The 21,513-nt window shown below is 38.1% G+C and overlaps 1 protein-coding gene and 1 pseudogene across 2 annotated transcripts in view; one reads left to right on the top strand and one right to left on the bottom strand.

Annotated features, from left to right (window-relative positions):
- The window catches only part of BLTP2 (bridge-like lipid transfer protein family member 2), a 52,596-nt gene that overhangs the window by 8,406 nt on the left and 22,677 nt on the right, over positions 1-21,513 (top strand). For both annotated transcript variants that reach the window (XM_063449965.1, XM_063449964.1), the window contains exons 6-22: positions 285-345; positions 2,384-2,597; positions 3,466-3,574; positions 3,671-3,795; positions 4,025-4,092; positions 5,692-5,837; positions 6,905-7,023; positions 8,056-8,219; positions 9,315-9,600; positions 9,837-10,042; positions 12,104-13,205; positions 14,709-14,900; positions 15,881-16,083; positions 16,223-16,341; positions 19,644-19,864; positions 20,961-21,151; positions 21,240-21,339. In XM_063449965.1, the coding sequence (XP_063306035.1) occupies positions 285-345; positions 2,384-2,597; positions 3,466-3,574; positions 3,671-3,795; positions 4,025-4,092; positions 5,692-5,837; positions 6,905-7,023; positions 8,056-8,219; positions 9,315-9,600; positions 9,837-10,042; positions 12,104-13,205; positions 14,709-14,900; positions 15,881-16,083; positions 16,223-16,341; positions 19,644-19,864; positions 20,961-21,151; positions 21,240-21,339 (3,626 nt within the window). The remainder of the gene's footprint in view (positions 1-284; positions 346-2,383; positions 2,598-3,465; positions 3,575-3,670; positions 3,796-4,024; positions 4,093-5,691; positions 5,838-6,904; positions 7,024-8,055; positions 8,220-9,314; positions 9,601-9,836; positions 10,043-12,103; positions 13,206-14,708; positions 14,901-15,880; positions 16,084-16,222; positions 16,342-19,643; positions 19,865-20,960; positions 21,152-21,239; positions 21,340-21,513) is intronic.
- On the bottom strand, positions 17,017-19,432 carry LOC134604584 (serine/threonine-protein phosphatase 6 catalytic subunit-like; annotated as a pseudogene).

The raw sequence follows: 21,513 nt of genomic DNA, 5'->3' as shown, positions 1-21,513 counted from the left end.
AACTATGTACCACCTTTCAGTGTATGAATTCTACATACAACAGGACAATTTTTTACATGCTCTTGCTATTAATTGTAAAAGTTATATGTGCAGAAGAAGACCTGGTGGATCTGGCAGCCATATGTGCATGATAGATTGAATATTTCTTTAGTTGGTACTTGACTAGTAAAATAACATGGCAGGATAACATTTCACTGCTTAGTAAATCTCCTGTATGGTTTTATAATTTTAACTACACACCTGTTTTATTTCTATGGCTATCTTATTTCTTCTTTATCCTTCAGGTTGGAGTGCACTCTGAGTCTTAATCATTTGACCAGCAAATTATTAAAAAGCAGCCAGCAGGTGAGTGACAACAAGGAAGAGGACTCTGCTCTATGTTCTAAAATGTTGCTGTTTATTTAGGTATAATTTAGGGCATAAAATATAACCTCACCCCCCTCTCACCCGGCACTTATTAACGTACCTTCCACTCTTACAGGCAAGTCTGGGAGAGAGGAATTTCCCTCCAGGGGCGTTACATCTCTTCTAGGTGCTATCGTAACGAGTTACTCGACCCTCCTAGGGGAGAAACTATACTATGGCCCTCACATACAGTTCCTTACGCTACAACTCAAATATATAAAAAATGTTCCACATTCTTATTACTTATTGTTGGTAACAAGTGAGACCCTGTGCATGCACGTATGATGATTATGATACGTGTCTCTTTTTATTACTCTGTGGAATGAAAAATAAAGAATAAATAAAAAATATTACCTCACACTCAAACCATACATTTAAAGTGTTCCCTTCTGGTGACACTAATCCCTGGAGATGCTGCCTTAGCCATGTTTGCAGACATCTGTAAGTTCCCTGTGCTGTTTAAGGTTACAGGAATAGTGCTGGGCGGCCATATAAAAAATCCACACACCGCTACATGAAATAATTGAAAGATAAGCAGTAAATTTCAAATTTAAGGTTGAAATAGCCAAACTGGAAAATTCTCTACATCAGCAATGCTTTCAGTTTGGCCACTCTGGCCCTAAATTTGAAATTCACTTTAAATTCTCACTTTAATAAATAAACCTGTAAGGTTTCTATGGCATTTTGTGTTTTTAAAACACTGATATTTTTCCATCAGTATATCATTTCTACCCACTGCTGGGGAGAAACTTCCATGTGCAATCCCAACAGCATGGTGTAGGTAACCACCCACTCAAAAATCTATAGAAGGACAGTCTTCTCATAAGGAAATCTAATGTTCTTGTTTACAAAGAGTGCATACATCAAGCCATGTAGGTTTGTACATGTTTATGTGGTCACTGAGGTTTGTTGTAAGTAGCATTTTTCAGTATGATTGAATGAATGCTTTAGAGACAGGTTAGCCTGCAGTTCTAAGTCTTTCATTGTCAACCAGGTTGGACGAATTTGATGCTAATAATGTTGACATTTAATTTCCCTATTATTAAATTAAATTAAATTAAATGGAGTTGAGCCGTCTCTCTGTGCAGGGGATGGTACTGTTTTGTTAAACCACTCAAAACTTTTGACAAAGGTTTTGGTTTGGTGCCCATAGATTCATGGTAACATAACCACTATATTAAGTGTTAGCGGATATGTTCCTTAGAGTGTCATTTTGAAAAGAAAGAATGGGGTATAGATTTTTTAATAGCCTCTTTAAACAAACTGGTCCACCCTTCTCACAAAAAACAAAACAAAACCAAGAACAATGTCTTTATTTAAAAGAGGTACAGAAAATACCCAAAAGTATGCCATATATTCGCCATTCCTCTGAAAATGTCTTTGTATCTTTTTTGTTTAGAAAGCTCTGCGAAGATAACACAATTTATTTATGTTTTAATTTTAAAGTGACACTATAGGCACTCAGACTACTTGATCCCACTGAAGTGGTCTGGGTGCAGTGTCCCTCTCCCACTTAATCATGCAATGTAAAAATTGTAGTTTTAGAGAAAGTTCTATAACCGCTACAGGTTATTGCCCCTGTCTTATTGCTCTGCTTTTTTTTTACTGATAGTGGATCTGACAAGCCCCACAAATCCCACCGTCCCTCATTCCAATGAAAACAGCTTGCTATGTATTACACTATTTCACTGCAATAAATTCTAGGGCACATTTTAAACTTTGTGTTATAGGGTTTGAATATTACTTTGTTTTTTTTACATAAATAAGCATCAGTAGGTCGTGAGAGCACATTTGGCCATTTATAATGTTCTCGTGTACTATTTTCTGAGACTGTAACAATGTTGTGTCTGATTCCTACTTACTGAATCATAGCCAAGAATTTTTTTCAAGTATTTTACATAGTTAGATTCTAAAAATAGTCAGTTCTATGTTTTATTCCAAATGCTTACAATTCGATTCCTTGTTTGTCCTGTGCTAGGATGAAGCATGTCTTGCAGAACTCTCGTTGGCTGTTACTCTGGAGTGCAGTATCCATGAAAGATGCCTTCAAGCTGTCAGTCTGAGAGTGCGTAGCCTTCACGCTGAGCTGCATGAAAGCCTGTTCCACAGTGAATTACTTCAAAGGGGGCTACTTGATGAACAGCAAAGTGGTGATGAGGAGAGCAACTCATCTGTGGAAAAGACAGACACAGGTTAGCTCCAAGGACATTCTATACAAATTATTAACAGAGTTTGCTTATGTCAACACTACTGTATATTTTAAACTATGATGTTTATATTCAAGGCAAATTCTTCAAGTATTTGTCATTTAATTTTTTTTTCTTTGTTATTGATGGAAATATGATATATATATATATATATATATATAAAAAAAAAAATAATACTTTTCTTTAGCTTTCTTAACTAGATAGCTCCTGTCATCATGAAATCAGATTGTGACCCTCAGGGGGTTAATTATTAATATTACTAACATTTTTATAGCCCCAACATATTCTGCAGTGCTTTAGAGAAGGGGGATATTCCCTGCACTAATAATCTTACACTCTATGAGGATTTATGTTAGGCAGGTATACATCATTAGCTGTTACTTACTGGTAAGGTGGTTTTAGGATTTAAGGTAGACAGATATATTTCATTAGGTGTCACTTACTGTTAAGATGATCTGACCAGGATTTAAACCTGGGTTTCCAGTTCTAAGGCAGTGATGTTACAACTGCTCTAACCAGCCAATATAATGATTAATGTATCTTTATAATCCAGATTAAAGAAAACTTTATGTGCTCTGGGGGGTAATTTACTAGGGATAATCCTTTCTGACAGTAAAGTCCATGCAGACCCTGTACTAAAATTGACTGCTCTACTCCTTTAACAGAAGCAGCTCTACAAACCTTTCTGTCACCAAATGAGTACGACATTCTAACCTATGCCATCGTGAGATTTTTTTTTAAGGGTTAAGCTGGTGTAATGACAGACTGTCAGTGGTCCTGAGGAAGTATCCAATATGCCATGTTTTTAATATTTCTTTATGTAAGTCAGGATCTTGTCTTCTATCACATACAGAAAATGCTGCGTCTCCAAAGTGGTTGCAGTTGGTGGGAAAGTTGCCCTGCAAGATGGTTCTGGGCCTTGAAAATAGCACTGTAGTTCTTTCAATGAACAGTCAGCAGAGGTAATTGCGGGGGTTGACCACTTATCATGAGAGATAGAAGCCTTGGTAATTTGTGTAAAAACATTAAGTTTTATTCAACTCTTTCCTTCTGTCCAGGCACCTTAACTGGACTTTGAAACTGTTGCAGTTGTCATACACGCGGGAGGAAGACCAGCTACCTTTGCGCAAGTTCATTGGGACATCAGAGCTGGCGCAGATGAGTGCTGAACTTCTGGTGGAAGGTAAGACTAAATACAAGAATGGGACAACGTGGCAGGGAATAGACAAGTTTATGAACACCATGAGAAAGGGATTTAAAATGTAGTGGTTGATTCCACATTTATACAATGGAGCAATGATATAATTAACAATAACCTCTATATGACTACTGAAACCAGAGATAATGTCATCCTTGTCAAAGAAAAAAGCCTGTGTAAGCTAACAGCATATTTCTGTATCTTTGTTTTTCAGATGGTCTCCTGCTTTCTCAAAGCCGTCAGAGAATCATCTGCCTGAATCACTTGAAGGCCGCTGTACACGTGAGTTATAGACTTGGCTTACTGTCTTTTAGAGTATGATCACTACCAGGAACGCTTGCATTGCACTGCATGGAAGTCATTGATGATTTAGAAAATAATTTTCTTTATTTGGAATTTGCTTCAGCCAGGACACGTGGAGTTTAACCAATTGCATAGTGCAGGATAGCCTCCAAGGTTTAGCATTTTGCTTTCGTACCACAATGTAGAGGTGAAGAAGTGTAAGTTAAAGTCTAGACATCAGGATATAAATCCAGATAAAAAAGAAGGAAAAAAAAAGCTTTCCAGCACACCCTTAACAATCCATTTATTAAATTGTCCTCAAACACATGAATGAAAACATTGCTATATACACTCTTTTTTTCATTATTTAATATTATAATGGTTAGAAGTGGAACTGGGTTCACCCTGTTGGTAGGTGCTGTTCTTTTTTGTGTTGTTTTTGAGTATAAATCCAGAGACGAGTAGTAACGGCTCTAATGTCTAATGAACAATGTGGCCGATCTAAAGAGAAACAATGACTTTCCAGGATTTATATTATCATGTTTATTTATCCCCTATATTTAACAAGTGTTTGTTGGGTGTGAAAATTAGAATCAAATGTTGACGTCTATACTGTTTTATTTACCTTCATCCTGGAACTGAGAGCCTCCAACATGACTCCATGTCTATCACTGTTGTAAGCTCTGTTGTTTTCTGTTTAAAAAATTAAAAAGATAAAAGCCTTATCACCTGTCAATCAGATTTAAGACCTCCTGACAATTTGCATCCAGTATCTAAATGGAGGCAGAGGTAATTAATAGCTAGGAAGGAACATACTGTGCAGAGGAGAAAAAAAACCTGAAAAATGTCTGTTTCACCTCCTCCAATGCACTATAGGAAAATCACATAATAAAAATACTTAATACATGAGTTCCAGAGAAGTTACAGTTCCCCAATAAGTTTTTTTTATTTTATTTCATTAAAGCTTAATTACCCTTACCCCACTGGGTAGAAATTGGCTAGATTTGAGAATTTAATTTCTAAATGTCTTAAGGCTTTCAATACGAACTGGGTTATTCACAAAAGTGAGAATAGAGGTTCAATTCAAAATTAATTTCAAATTTAAGGTCAAAATAGCTACAATGAAAAAATCTCAAAGTCAGTTCTGCTTTCAGTTCAGCTTCTCTGGTCTTAAATTTGAAATTCACTTTGAATGCTCTTTTTAGTAAAAAAAAAAAAAAGCTCTGTAAACATCTGTTTTGAATTGTGACTAGATGTATGTTTATCATCAAAGAGGTTAAAGTGGAGAAATAACGTGCTGTAAATGTCTACATATTTAACCCTTTTCAAGTGACTTGCTGGAACTTGCTTGACCATCCATCATGAAGGGGTTAAGGGCAAAGAATGGACTATAGTGCTTCTTTTACTGGATTGACTTTGCCTGGAATTTAAAGAATCCATATTAGCAAAGTTTGTGGTAGAATTCAAATGCAACAAAAAAATCTGTAGAAATGACAACCTCTCCCAATTTATGTTTTATAACTAAAAGCCTATGCTGTCAATTGGTTTGTTGTTGTTCTCTTGTTTTGTTTTTTCATAATATTTTTGCTCTTCCTTCAGGTCAACTCCATTGATATTCAGAGCTCCATAGCACTTAACACTTGCATCATTCACTATCGTCACCAGGAGTTTTCTCATTGGTTCAGCTTGCTGGCGCTGGAACGCCAGTTACAAAGATCACCAAGAGCCTCAACCAAAAATTCTAGGTGATTTTTTTTCTTGTTTGACTGTTGAGGAAAGAGACTGATCTTTAGGAACATAATTGAGCTGAACAGTCCTCAACTATAATTGGTACCCAAGTAGAACAGGCTTATGCAGAAGATATATTCTGCATTAACTGAGTGCAGGTGAAGTGTCGACTGTAAACATTGAGAGAGCTCTGTTTTTTGTTGGGGGAGGAGGGGTTGCGATGTTTTTTTTTCTTTTTTTGACAATACTCACAGACCTGTTGCACTTTAGCCACATCAGTGAGCTGTAATGATTGAGGTACTTAGAGTGCCCCTTGAAAGTTATTCAGTCTTCTGTAAATGTGATCCAACTAGTGGCAGATTTATATATTGATGGTTTAAAAGGCTTCAGTAATTTTCAGGTTACTGTGGGCTAATTGTGGTGCCCCTGCTTATTCAAATCAGCCAAATTTATATTGTTGAACAGCTTAAAAGGGACCACTAAGTACCATTTCAGTGGCTTTAGTGATGGTGCAGAGAAACCTTTTCTGACCAATTTCAAATCCACCCCCCTCTATATATCCCTCCAAATATAGGCAACATTGGTAGGCTATGAGTACTTGAGAATAGGGGTGGGGGACTTACCTCTGTGCTCACAGCCACAATCCTCATCATCTCGCTGGCTGCAGAGAGGGCGTACTTTGGTTGCCAGGTGAGGCGCGTTATTGAACTGCTCGAAAACCGCTTTACTAAAACCAGAGGGACTGCACTTTGTAAAATATTTGTAAACTAAATATGATAAACACATTAATTTATTGTAAATTTGCATCATAACCATTACGATAAGCTGCGTTTAGGGCACCCCTATAATGATTCAAACTGACTATTAGAAATTGTTTATTGCTTTAACTCTGTGGGGTTGCATCTAAAGAAGTCTCAATGTAACACGACATAGGTGATCCAGTGGTGTAATTATCTCTAAGTGAATTTGTCATTGTGTTTAATCCTTTAAATGAGGTTCACTCACCCTGTCTCGTATATAAAATAATGTGTCTTATTGGAAATCTCATTCCCTGTTCACAGTAGGTTCTTTTATTTCTCTGCAGACCATTTCCTGTGATTTTGGCCCCTATAATATTCAACTCATCCATGTGCAATGTCAATGTGTCTGTCCAGCTGGGAGAGGCCCAACCTTTTGCTGTGGGATTTTCATCTATTTCACTAGGTAAGATGCAATCTTTATATATTTTTTTATTTTAGCATTTGTTCTTGCATACTTGCTCTCATTGCTGGATGTGGAGGTCTTCTCACATTGTGCCAACTCTGGACCAAACACCCGGATATGTTCTAATACTGCTTACTAAACATGTTTTATCTTTTGAAAATAGTGCTTTTATGGTCATTCCATCTTGACCTCGATTATCTGTATCCAAGGAATCTATGTTATTTTGGGTTTTTTTGAGGGTTGTGTGTGGTTTGTCCAATAACATTAGGCTGAGTTGGTAAAGGTGAACTTATTGAGGTTTAAACTCTAGTGGAAATGCCATAACCTAGTGTGGTACCTAGGCAATACATGCAATACTACTGCAGGCTAAGCAGCCAGACTTGATAGGAAGTAACTGTCTGTTTCCATGTGTTTACCTGCCAAGTCAAATACCAATTGGAGTCAAATTGCCAGGCAGTGAAAGTGATCACAGGCAGGTTATGGCTGAATGCCTTAGTACCCTGGTATGTCTAGTGTGATGAAAAATACTCTCAGTTCATAGTAAGTATTTATATGAGTCGTATTTATGTTCTAATTTTGTCCCTCATGTTTTGACAAGTTTGTAAAATTAAATGTGATGCTTGTTATGTTGTGTTACGTCCCTGGAAATCCTTGGTGATTTCCTCTTTAGATATGTTTACTTGTGCTGTTTTTTTTTTTGTTTTTTTTACCATGTGGCATTGACTTGATTAAAAATGTAGCTCTTCCTGGTACTCAGAGGCATACTAATATTAGTTCATGCTCTGAGCAAAGAAAAAGCAGTGTTTATATTGCTGCTTAGTTACACCTCTTGGTGCAGTCACTTAGATTGCCACTAGAGTCCACTGCTGCACAGTGTGCAGCACCTACCTTCAGCATCTCCACGCATTGCATGGGGGTACTGATCATTACCCATAGAGATGCATCTGTTACTAATGGTAATTAGGTAAAATAGGTGAGAAATTCTGTTCTTATCATTTGTTTGATGTCTGTTTCTCTTCTTCTCTTCTTCAGAGTTCAAGCACTTACGTACCCAGAACCTGCATCAAAGGGCTGTCCTCTCTGTGAGCAATCTGTGCTGGAGGGTGGGAAAGGACTCTCATATCCAGCAAGCTCTCCATCTACCAAGCACGCACGTTTGGGGAGAGGCTTTTGTTCTCGATTGCTTCAGTTTACAGGTAAGAAATGAGAAGAACACAAATGCTGAGTGTTTTGACAGGTGCAATACTCACTAGGCGGCTCATTCTTTTCCATTGTTGTTCATTTTGCAAACTGTGTCCAGTGGACTTTTCCTTTAGGTGGGGCTTACAGAGCTTTTAGTTATGGGACACTATAGGCAACCAGATCACTTCAGTGAAGTGGTCTGGGTGCACTGTCCCTTTCCCCATTATTCCTGCAATGTAAAACATTGCAGTTTTAGATGAACTGCAATGATTACTTTGCATGACTAAGACTCCTTCTAGCGGCTGTCAGTCAGACAGACACTATAGGTACTTCCTGCTTGCTAGGCGACTTTTGGTCAACTGATGTCCTCACGCCCTGCAAGAGGACATCCAGCGTCCGTTAAATTCCCATAGGAAAGCATTGCAGCAATGCTTTTCTATGGAGAGGGCTTAATGCGCTCATGACGCTTGCCACACGTTAGCTCCCCCCTGAAGGCGAAAAGTAGACCCAGCGCAGAGGTACATCTGGGCTGGAATCGGGTAAGTGTTACAAGGGGCGAGGGAGGGAAAGGCTAGTGGAAACTATAGTGTAAGGAATACAGCTTGTATTCCTTACACTATTGAATCTCTTTAAAATGAAGACAGAAGTAGCATTAAGCTTCTTTTTTGTTACATTCTGTATATTAATTTTTTTTTATTCAAGTCCTCAATCTATTTGATGTCCAATATAAAGGTGATTTCACTAAACACTAGATCGTAGTGGATTGATATTCAACATTTTGGCTAAAATAGCTGATTTGGGAAAAAACCTAAAAAAGTTCAATTCTGCTGTAGTCACATCTTGTTAATTTGGCCTAAATGTTGCACTTCTCATTTCAATCCACTACCATTCAGCACCTTGGCTGAAAAGTCAAGCTAGCCAGTGATGGCTTATTAATGTGTGATTAGTTTTGTTGTTATGCACCTTTAAAACTGGCACACTCATTTTCATTTGAAGCAAATTCTGTGTAATTATATATTTTCTTTGTAATATCTATAGCTATAATTGGACTTAAAAAAATCACATGCTCATCCAGCCGAGGCTTGATTAGATCTATTTGTGTTTTCCAGGGCAGCTACAATAAATCTCTGGGTGGAGGCATTATGCAGGCAGACACACTCTTCATAGAGTCTACTGTACAGGGTCTGCAGGTAGAGTTCTCAGATACCTGTGTGGAATGTCTCTCCCGTGTACTAAGCCTGCTCCCTAACCAGTCAAAATATCCAGTTCCATCATCGCAGAACGCACTTGCTGTAACCTCTCCATTTGGGGAACCATGCAGCAAACTGGCCGTCCTCTGGAGAGTGGATGTCCGTGTGGAGGAAGTGAACCTGTTTACATTGTCCACCCTGGTGGGTAAGTACATAAGTCCCTGTACGTGAGAAGTAATTAATTTAACCTCCAGACATTTGACATTTAAAGTGACTTTGCATCCTTTGCTTCTGAAGTCAAACTGTTCTCTTTTGCATGCCAGCACCTTAGTGAAACTTACCACATTAAGAGGTTTAGATTCAATGCCATGTTCGTGAAAACACTATCCTATCTGTTCGGGATGTGTTTTAAACAGAACACTATTGTCTCCTTTATTGCAGGTGCTTCACAAGTCAGAATAGACCTTTTTACTGTACAGAGAAGTGCTGAAAGCTGCAATGTAAGGCTGCACGGCTTTGCCTTGTCTCTACTGAAATCCGTCACTGAGAAGATGGAACTTTGCTGCAAGTCTGTAGACATTCCTGAACCACTGCTCTACTTTTCCACCCTGTCCTCCACATACTTCACCACTATCCATTCCTTAGAGGTATGATTGCTAGAATTTCCTGGTTGTGTCACACTGCCCGTCTTTAATTTGGATGCTTAAAACCAAGCATCATAATATCTCTGAGTGTTTGTAACTTAGTGAATAATAATGAATAATAGCAGTTTTTTTATACTAGAATATATATCTTATGCTATTTAAAACACTACATTGTAGTTTTTTATTTCTTTAAACTCTGTTATATATATATTATTTTTAATCACATGTTCTAATAATACAGGGTGTGTTAACTACAATCAAGTTATCCTAATCTACAAAAAACATTTATAACTCTAAAATACTCAACTATTACTCTGTTAGTTTAGAAATCCACTGAAAACTAGCAATGGCATCGGACATGCTTGTTAATACATCGGTCAATGTATAGGAGCAGCATTGTAAAAGGCAGTCTACTCTTCTACTTTAGAGTGTGATTTATCAAATTACGATCCACATAGGTACAGTGTTAGCCATAGATCTACTGGAAACTGGTTAAAATCAGGTGATATCTATATTGATCCATTACGTAGAATGCAGGCCCAAATCTCCTTTTCATGCATTGATACAGATACAAAGCATAATTTCTTGTGAGCAGTGAGCTCTGATTCAAAGGTTGTGAAGACACGTCTGTGGCCCTGTCAAAGTAGTATCATGTTAAAATGTATGTTTAGCTGTTTAGCAAAGAGAAACTATGGGTTAGGACTTTTGTGCTGTTAGTATAGTCCCTAACAATGCATTCCTGTATTTGCATACCAAGATAACAGAGCTGGGAACCAAAGTAAAATTTTAAATTCCCTGGTTAATTCCTGGCAGTAACCTGTGAATTATCACATTTTTATTTATTTACACCAGTATCACTGTTATCTAATTTTTACGGAGTGTAATTTGCAGCAAAGGGAAGCCAAGAATACACTTCATTCTGCTACATGGGTCCAGGAGCTTAGTGTCTTCATTGTTTATCACCTTCCAGTGAGGTGAGGGGATGTGTGCATTATTAGCATTTTTATTGTGCCAACATATTCTGCAGCGCAAATATGCACATACACATTTACAAACCAAACACAGAGAATCGTGCAACCGTAGGAGAATTGCGCTGAATGCCATGTGGTGCAGAATGCACTGGATATAAATAATAATAAATAAATAAAGTATAACTAATAGCAAGATTTTGGCTATGAAAAGTTGCCATCCATTAAAATGCTTTTATGTAATAAATCTACCTAGCTAAGGCGGCATTGTGCCACTAAAATGTTGACACTGATTCTCTTTTTTTGTTGTAGTTTATTTTGGGTAAGGGTTAATTTATAACAGCTCAATTTCTTGACTGTTAATATTAAAACAATTCATGACCTACTTCTTTTTTTTTTTTAATTCTTTATTTTTTTACTCAATGAAGAGAGCAAGTGCACATCAACTTTTGGGCTTACGCAGAAGCCAACTTGATCAACATTTTGGAAACATTATACAGTTCGACAAGAAAACAATATGTGCCCCATCTTTGGCTTAAACCATTGGCACCTGCCATCTATCGAGGTGTTTTTTAAGTTTCACAATTCCCCGTTCTAGAATATACATCATTTGTCAATTGACTCAACAAGTATACAGTCACTTTCGGGCTTATAAAGAGGCCAGTTAAAATTACAAATCATTGCAAGAGAACGTTAGTCATTGTAAACATTGCAAGCCTGTTTCGTATCTTATTATTGGCACTCGCCATTTGTTGAGGAAGCTTATGGTGGATAAAGGTACAGGCTAATGAGCAAAATAAGTAGCTATCATATTTGCTAACCATCGTCCTAACTAGGCTACCTTGTTCCTCCGACCGCTTGATATGACCTACTTCTAATGGGAACTATTTATTCATTACGTGCTTCTGTTACTGCTTATTGATTAGAATCACATGAAATCACTGCAAGATTACATGTTAAGTTTGCATAGCGTAATGTTTTGACAGATATCACATTTATTTGTAGTTTGGAAGACACAAAATGTATGTTGGTTAGATGTTAAAATGCAAAGCTCCATGTGTTGAATATGTAAAAATTTGTATTTTTCAATATACAGGTTCAATGTGACAATGAGCTGTTTCTGCACTGGAGTCCCTGTGATCATATGTACTTGTACCAGCACACTTTGTCTACCCTGCAGTGCAGGGATCTGCTGCTTACAACCTTGAACAGAGAGGCCCAGCCCTCAGCATCAACCACTGAGGGCAAAGACAGTTTTCCTCCTATGTCACCAAATTCTGTAACCAAAAGTCCAGGCACTGAGCCTGGTTGTCACAAAAAAGGACTGCAGATCACACTGGAAATTAATTCTGTGAAATTGGAGATTGATGTTTCACAAACAAACTGCTTTCTGTTCACTGGTCAGAGCATCTGGTTGAACAAGAATGGTGGTTCCCTTCAGGTGCGTTCCCCGGAGGTGACTGTCAATGTTGATGGACACAGTATCTTTCTGTTTAAAGATATTGATGCACAAAGACTACCTGAACTGGAAGATATGTTGTTGCACCGCAGCCACTTTCCCTCACTGCTCACCGAGAGGAACCGAGCTTGGGTTCTTTCTCTTAGCAGCATGTCCATGGAGTTCCCTCATAGATATGACTTCTCCTGTATCCTTGATAAAGCCATTGGGGTGCAAAAGTGGTTGAAAGGTCTCCATCGCACACAACGAACTGGACCTGAGCCTCTCCCACCAGACCTGGTGCTGAGGGTCAAGCAGTTTTCTTTCGCATTCCTGGACGATGTGTTTGAGGTTAAATTGAGAGACAACTATGAGTTGATGAAAGATGAGAGCAAGGAGAGTGCCAAGAGGTTGCGACTCCTGGACGATAAAGTTGCTGCTCTGCGCAAGCAGCATGGAGAGCTGCTTCCTGCGAGGAAGATCGAGGAGTTGTATGCGTCCCTTGAGAAGAAGAACATAGAGATATATATTCAGCGCTCAAAGCGTTTGTATAGTAACACTCCAATGAGAAAGTCACTGCTGACCTGGACTATGTCTGACCTTGAAGTGGTGGCGTTGGCAGATGAATCACTTCACGGGCCAGAAAAGGTGGTAGAGAACATGAGTGACATTGACAGCATTAGCCCTTTTCCCTCTGAAGGTTTACCTCTAGTTATACAGTGGTGTCGCATGATGAAGTGCTCTTTGAAAACCTTTTACGGTGAGCAATTGCATAATTCCACGTGTAGAGTTATTCCAGGCATCCATTGTGTTACTTGAAGTTAGATCACACTTGGTTATTGTGGGGTCTGGGTTTGTAATAAATTTCTTTAGTTAAAAATAAATAAATACATACATAGTTATGCCCCATAAGCTCACTCCTTGTATTTTTACCCTAACTCAGGGATTGGCCATCTTTGGCACTCCAGAGGTTGTGGACTACATGTTCCATGATACTTTGCCGGCATTATGGCTGTAAGAGGATTACGGGAAATGTAGTCCAAAACATCTGGAGTGCCGAAGGTTGCCTATCCCTGCCCTAACCTTTCTCCTTAGTTCCAGTAATACAGCTGTATGTCATTACATGTAGTAGCTCTTTTATACTAAGAAACTGCTCAGCAGAACTTTTTTTGGTTCAGTAATCACTTTCTACAGTAGAAAGCTGACAGTTCATTCCAAGAATCCCCTGCTATGTCAAAAATGTAAATAATAAAAATGTAAATTAAAAAAAAAAAAAAAAACGTTGAAAGTGTCCATGGGTGCAAAGTTAAGTGGTCTGCCTGCAGACCAGTTGAGAACATCTCATTCTGGTCTATGAGGACTAATATCATTATATAATCCCTGTCCTGGTGATAATTTTGAGAGAAGTAGCTTATCCCCAAAGCACAGGTCCAAGCATCACACAGAATGACTGATAGCAGCCATCTTGTGGATCCTCTCAGCTTCTTTATTTTCAGCTAAGTAGCTGTGTGTTTGTATTGGGAAGGTGAGAGATCCTTCCCTATTGTATATGCAAGCTTGTTGCAATCATAAAATTGACTATGGCTGCCCGGCACTAAGTGGGATAAAAGTTTACATAATCTTAGCACTTCCATAGAAAATATGAGACCATAAAATATGAGTTTCATTTATGAGTAATTTTCTTAATGATTTTAGTTCTTTTTCCATATATTGTTTATGCAGATAACGCATTTAAAAAAAAAGCATGGTTAAACACCAGTATGTCCCTTTACTATATGATTATATCTTCATTCCCCAATGTGCAGGAAATAGATAGAATTTCATATGGCGTATAGTAGTTATTAAGAGCACGGTACAACTAGTAAGCACAGAGGACTGCCCTTCTATAGACTATTTCTAAATTATAAATAATTTCACCATCTTAATCCTTTTATAGAGAAATCTGTGTATTTGTTTTCTTGAAGACACCATTTATACAGTTCCAGCCAATATTCATTTGTCTGTTCTTGTATTCCAATTAATGTTTACATGGCATGCTAGACAAAATGAGCACAGGTATTAATAAGGTGACAAAAATGAAGAGTTTCAGACAGAGTGATCTATTTACTATATCAAGAGTGCCCAAAATGTAGACCCCACATGTTATTGTTGGATAAATATTATTAGCTGAATGTAAAGGTTTTAATGAAGATTACATTTTCTACTACAATGCTTACATGAAGTGTTTGCTATCTTTAATTTTACCCTATTTCTTGAATTTCAGTGCGAATTCGTGATTATCCCCGCTATCTTTTTGAAATTCGGGACTGGCACCTTTCTGGAAGACTTCTTGGGGCTGAACAAAGCGGGCAAGCAAGCGCACGCCGGAAACAAGTCATACAACTAGGCATGCCGTGGGGGGATGCAATTGTAGAAAGGAACATGCCACCTTTAAAGTTCTTCCATGACTTTCACTGTAAGTGACCACAAGTGAATAATCGCAGTACCAAAAATGTCTAGCTATACAATCGTTACAGAGGTCCTTGTTGGTGGAAGTGAGCCATGATTTGTTCGGAAAATGTGACAGGCTACAAAAGTTCTTTAGATTTCATCAATGTTAGAATGTGGGTAGTCGTGTATATTAGACTACAGTGCTCATAATTCTTTGTAGCAAATTATTATAAAAATCTATTTATCGGTTGTGTGATGTCTATGGTCCACTTTATTACAGTAAGAGAGCAGATACCTGTTAATAACTTCTGAATGCACTCTAACTTGAATATTTGTCTGTTGTTTATCTGTAGATTTGGATACATTTGTTGCTCCATTTCTATAACAGGATTTCGTATATTTAATTCACCACCTTCTGAAGCCAATATCTTATTGTTAATTGGATATTTACAGACCCTCATTAGGGTTCTGCTCCATTTTATGTAAAATTGGCTCTTTTACAGAAAGAAAGCTCTTTTTTCCTAGATTGTGCCATTCATTTCTTTATTGGGTACACCTGAAACAGCTTGCCATTAATGCCTTAAATAAGATTAGACAACGCAATTTGAAAGCAGGACATCTGAGTCCTAGACCAATTAGTGGTCTGTTACAACATATTCCAATCTTTACAGGTTCGTAGCGGCTCCAGATGAACTTTTACTGCTTGTGTGTGTGTATGTGACAAGATCAGCAATAAAAATCAAATTAGATCTGTGTGGGGTTTGGATACCATGCAGTTGAAATGAGTCATTTCAATTAAAAGAAATGGCAAATTAAAAAAGAATTCACAGCAGTCGTTTAAGAAAATGAACCGGTTAATTGGGTGGGAGATTATAAGTAAGTTTAATGCATCAAAGGGAAATAATATTACATTTTCTCAAGTTTCTCTAGAATTATCTGAATAATAAATCAGAATGTAGAAGTTCTTTTTGATGGGATAGTTACATCTGTGTTTGTTGGTTGCAGCCGAGATTCAGCTGTATACTATAGTTTGGGGTCCATGCTGGGACCCTGCCTGGACTTTGGTGGGGCAATATGTCGACCTCCTCTCCAAGCCTTCCGTAGATCCTAGTGCTCCTCTGCCTTGGTGGGATAAGAGCCGATTGCTCCTTCACGGACATTTCAGCATGGACATTGAACAGGCTAATCTACATCAGCTGGCTACTGAGGTAATACTACATAACCAAATAGAAGATGTCCAACATACATCATTAAGTCACAAGCTTGTATTATAAGATGCATCATTATATTATGAGATAGGCCCAACGTTATGGTTGTGTTTATCTGTCTGATCTATTCCTCTCATAGGACCCATATAATACGACGGAGAACATGCACTGGGAATGGAACCGCCTCAAGTTTGCCTGGAATCCTGGGCAGTTCATCTTCAAAGGAGACATGGATGTTAATGTCCGGACAGCCTCCAAGTTAGTAAGCGGAAGCACAGCTACAGATTTAAAAAAAAAAAAAAAAAAGGGGAAAAGGGTGACAAAGTGGACCTGTTTAAAATAGTTGTGATACTTACCCTACTAGTAAATACTAATACATGGGTGTATTATTACCATAAAAATACATTGAAAAAGTGACAGTCTGCCAAAAGGGTAACTTTTACACTAATAAACTTACAGAATGCCAAAGAACTTTCCCACGCTTGTAAAATGACACAGAGCACTGTCATTGGATGGCTTGAAATCCATCCAATCACAGTGCTCTGTGTTATTCTATAGTGCACTTTCTAGAGATGTGGAAGTTCTACTTTAAAAACATATAGCTGATTATATAGGCAGTGGAAAGTTGCATCTTCCATGAATTTGTTTTTCTTTGTGTCGACTCCATGTTATTCTTCGAATAAGATCTAGTTGACATGTTATATTTTGTAAAAGTGTCAGCAATTTCTATTGTATTTATTTTTATTTTTTTTTATATGTGGCTTTTAATGTTACTTTATTAAAATACAAGATATCTGGAAGGGAAAATAACCTAAGATCAGTACAATAATTTTAATATACAAATTCAAAAGCTTCAATAATTTTCACACGGAATAATGCAGCTTCTGTCAAACTCTCTCTCTTTTTCTTCATATTTATATATATATATATATATATATATATTCACTTTAAAACATCTGATGAAGGACAATTCCTTTGCTCCCACGCACAACACTAGGCATACACAGTCAGTCCATAATTTTGCTGCTGAACAGTTCTTCTCCTATGATAAAATAAAAGAACAAACCATAGTAATAACAAGCGAGCTTTCCTCTATTGAATGTGTTTGCAGAGCAAAAACATTTACAAAAAAAGTTTAAGTTGTTATCCCTTGAATATTTATTTACACCATAAGAATAGATCCCGAATTAAAGTTGGCAGGTCCATTATCAAGATGATAATGGGAAAAAAAAAAAAGTTAAAGAAATTAGCCAACTATATCGATCAGCCATAATGTAGTCCTTGTGTTGATGAATACATTTCCATTACTTCCCCCCCTCCCCCCCAAAAAAAAAACCTTGCTACAAATTCCATAAATCTCAGCTGAAGTTGGGCTTGCAGAAGATTATGACTATTGTGGTTGCATAACGGAGGAAAAAAACACCCCTCATGAATAACATGGTCTACATCTTACGGTACATGACCAAGGGTTGTACTGCTACTACCCAATTCGAAATCGCATGAGAGTTAGCAATTACACTGCTTCGGTTCCGTTTATTCCCTGAGGAAGCGACATGTGTGGTCCCAGAGCGCAACACTCAAAGCATTGTGAATTGATTTGATGTCCTGAGGAGCAGTGCAATGCCCATGATGCACTTGTTACTCAAATTCAAACATCCTTTACAAACGTAGATACACTCCGTAACAATTTTGCCAATTACCTTAATAAAACTGTGTAAAATTACATAGCTTTAGCCAATCCTGTTGATACCCTGCTGACCTTTCTTATTTATATCTGATTTGTTGACTATCCCATATGATTATTCTAAACAAAATATAATTATGTAGGGCTGTCTAATGGCACCAGTTGATATACTGCCCACTGAAAGAATAAAAAATAAAATCATGGACATAAAGAAACAATTCCTGTTCTCCTAAAGAATGTTCAGAAACCAGCAACTCAAAACTAATTTTGGCTTAAAAAATTACTCAGACATTTTCATGCCCATAAAAATGGGTGCTAGCCTTATAATAATGACTAATCCATAAATTTAGCTCTGCTTTGGTGGAATGAAATGGAAGGTTATTGTAACACTGCACTACCCAGTTTGTTTACAGAATGCAAACCTAGAACTCCAAAGTAGTATGTTTGAATTACCATAGTGGACAACTAGTATATTTCAAAAATTTAATGTCACAGTGTTGCTGCCCAACGCTATCACATGCTGCTAAAGTGGGCTGTGTGTCTGAAGAGGACAATACTTTCCAGCTAATAGAAACCCTTAACAGACCAGTATAGAATTGTAGGATCTTTTCCTGACAAGATTAATAAAGCAATAGACATGTTTGATAATTTAAAAAAATAGAAATAAACAAAAACAAGGCAAGATGCAGCATTACAGCAGCAAAGTGCTTAAAATAATAGTTTTCAATACAGAACACTCAGAGGAAATAAGGAGTGGTGGTTCTGGGAGGAATAGCACGCTATGAATCAGGAACAGCCCGAAAGAGTTTTGGCTCTCGAGTATTCACATCCTTGAACACCATAATAGAGGCAATGTTTCCACAGCGGTAACAGTAGTTTGGAGCCGACCAGACTGTCACAAGCTTCTCATCAAACATGAATTTGTAACCTTCATGGACAAGTTGATGAGCTCGGCAAATAAGCTTCAGATTATTGATGTGGACGAACTCATTGGTGACTTTGCCTCCAAATAACCAGCCAGCTCCTCTAGGACTGATAGCCCAAGTATCCACATCCTCTGGATCAGACCATACAAGATCACAAAATGCTCCTTTGTGAATAATTTCTTGGTTTCGTTCAATGGTCCGGATCTGATCTAGTGTCTTTATGTCTGGAGAGAGTCCTCCATGCACACAGAGTATTTGCTCATCTATCAGAGCTGCTAGAGTTAGCATATCAAACACCTTGGTACAGTACCGCCATGCATTGGCATTTCCATATTTTGTTTGGCACTCATCATAGAATCCATACACCTGTGTAATTTGTCTGCTCTCATGATTTCCTCTCAGCAATGTAATGCGGTCAGGCCACTTTGCTTTCAGGGCAAGAAGATAGGTAAACATCTCTAGCCTTAATACCCTCTGTCTACAAAGTCTCCCATAAATATATAGTTTGTGTCAGGGACCTGTCCTCCAGTCCTGAAGAGCTCGCATAGATCATAAAACTGTCCATGTATGTCTCCACAAACTGTAACTGGCGTTGACACTGGCTGTACATTTCATTCTTCTAGCAGCAGATCACACACATAGTCACATAATCTCTTCAGGTCGTTCTCCGGTAGATATTTACACTGCCGAGCGATTTCCATGTACTTATCCAGGTCCAAGGGCGCCATTTTGTACAGGGGGAAAAACTGTTGCGAGGGGGGGGGGGGTGCAGCGGGCGAGCGTCACATCCGTTAACTTCCTCACTTCCTAGAACTATGGCTGCCAGTCTTTTTATTGTCTTTTATATGTACGGCACAAAAGCAATTTCAAGTTACACAGGAAAAGGTCTTATGTTCTATTGTGTTCCACTTCCTAAAAAAAACAATTTTTTTTTGTTTGCTTCTTTGCAGGTATGATGACTGTTGCTTTCTTCATTTACTGGATCTCTGCATGATATTTGACCTTCAGTGGCTGTGCCATGGAAACCCACATGACCATCATAATGTAGCACTTCGTTCCCCAGACTTCCTACCGGAATTCTCATCCATCCAACCACATGACTCTTACTGTGCCTTCCGTTCCGAGAACCTTAATCTCTCCATCAAGATGGACCTAACCCAGTCACATGGTGGTACGTGAGCAATAAATGTATTGTCTCTTCTTGTTATTTCATATTTGAATTGTAATTTAGGAAGCTGTGTATGTTACGTGAAACCATTGCTCAACAAAGAGACAATGTAGAATTGAACTTTAATTTTATGTGTTTGTACATCTCTCTATCTATCTATCTATCTATCTATCTATCTATCTATATATATCCTTACAAAATAAGATCCTTAAACCTTTCCTGGTTAGTTTTATCCTGTAATACATGAACCAGTTTAGTAGCCCTTCTCTGAACTCTTCTCTGAACTGCGTACAATACTCCGAGTGAGGTCTCACCAGTGTTCTGAACAATGGCATGAGCACGTCCCTCTTTCTACTGCTAATACCTCTTCCTATGCAACCAAGCATTCTGCTAGCATTTCCTGCTGCTCTATTACATTGTCTTCCTACCTTTAAGTCATCTAAAAATAATTACCCCTAAATCCCTTTCCTCAGATGTTGAAGTTAGTAGGGTATCAAATATTTCATACTCTGCCCTTGGGGTTTTACGCCTAAGATGCATTATCTTGCGCTTATCCACATTAAATTTCAGTTGCCACAACTCTGACCATTTTTCTAATTTACCTAAATCATTTGCCATTTGGCTTATCCCTCCTGGAACATAAACCCTGTTGAAAATTTTAGTATCATCAGCAAAAAGACATACCTTACCATCAAGACCTTCTGCAATATCACTAATAAAAATATTAAAGAGAATGGGTCCAAGTACAGATCCCTGAGGTACCCCACTGGTAACTAGACCTTGATAGAAACATAGAATGAGATGGGAGATAAGAACCATTTGGCCCATCTAGTCTGCCCAATTTTCTAAATATTTTCATTAGTCCCTGGCCTTATCTTATAGTTAGGATAGCCTTATGCTTATCCCACGCATGCTTAAACTCCTTCACTGTGTTAACCTCTACCACATCAGCTGGAAGGCTATTCCATGCGGCCACTACCCTCTCTGCAAAGTAATACCTCCTGAAATTATTTTTAAACCTTTGCCCCTCTAATTTAAGACTATGTCCTCTTGTTGTGGTAGTGTGTGTGTCAGTGAGCATTCTTTATCTACTATACAGAAGCCTCTCAGCCACGTATCTTGCTATATAGCAGCACCTTGCGCTGGATGCAGAATTTTTGGGCTACGTGGAGCAGTGTTACACGACCTATCTGCCGAGGGAAGCTCTTCCACAACTTGAAGCCAGGCAAGAAGAAGCTCGGGCAGCATTACAAGCAGCTATCTTACACAGCCTTGTTTCCACAGTTGCAGGTGAACTGGTCCCTTGTGGCTGATATTTCCAATGATTACTAAACTTTTTTCTGACTTTTCCTGTGTTACTAATTCGCTTCACTTTTAGATTCACTACTGGGCATCGTTTGCACAGCAAAGAGGGATCCAAGTTGAATGCAGTCAAGGAGAAATATTTACCCGTGGTGTGCAAAGGCTTATTCCACAAGGTAATATAAAGAAAAGAGTGAAGAAAATAGACTTCTATTTAATATTTTCTTCTTTGTTCAGGCTTTTTCCTCCATTTACTGCATGTATATTGAATATTGGTTCGGTAGTTTGAAACTATCGAACACCGACCACCCTCCTGGCTAATTAACTTCAAAAGAACTGACTATTAAGTG

This window comes from Pelobates fuscus, chromosome 1 (genome assembly GCF_036172605.1).
Source record: "Pelobates fuscus isolate aPelFus1 chromosome 1, aPelFus1.pri, whole genome shotgun sequence".
NCBI classification, from domain to species: Eukaryota; Metazoa; Chordata; class Amphibia; order Anura; family Pelobatidae; genus Pelobates; species Pelobates fuscus.
This window is presented reverse-complemented; position numbering and strand designations above follow the sequence as displayed.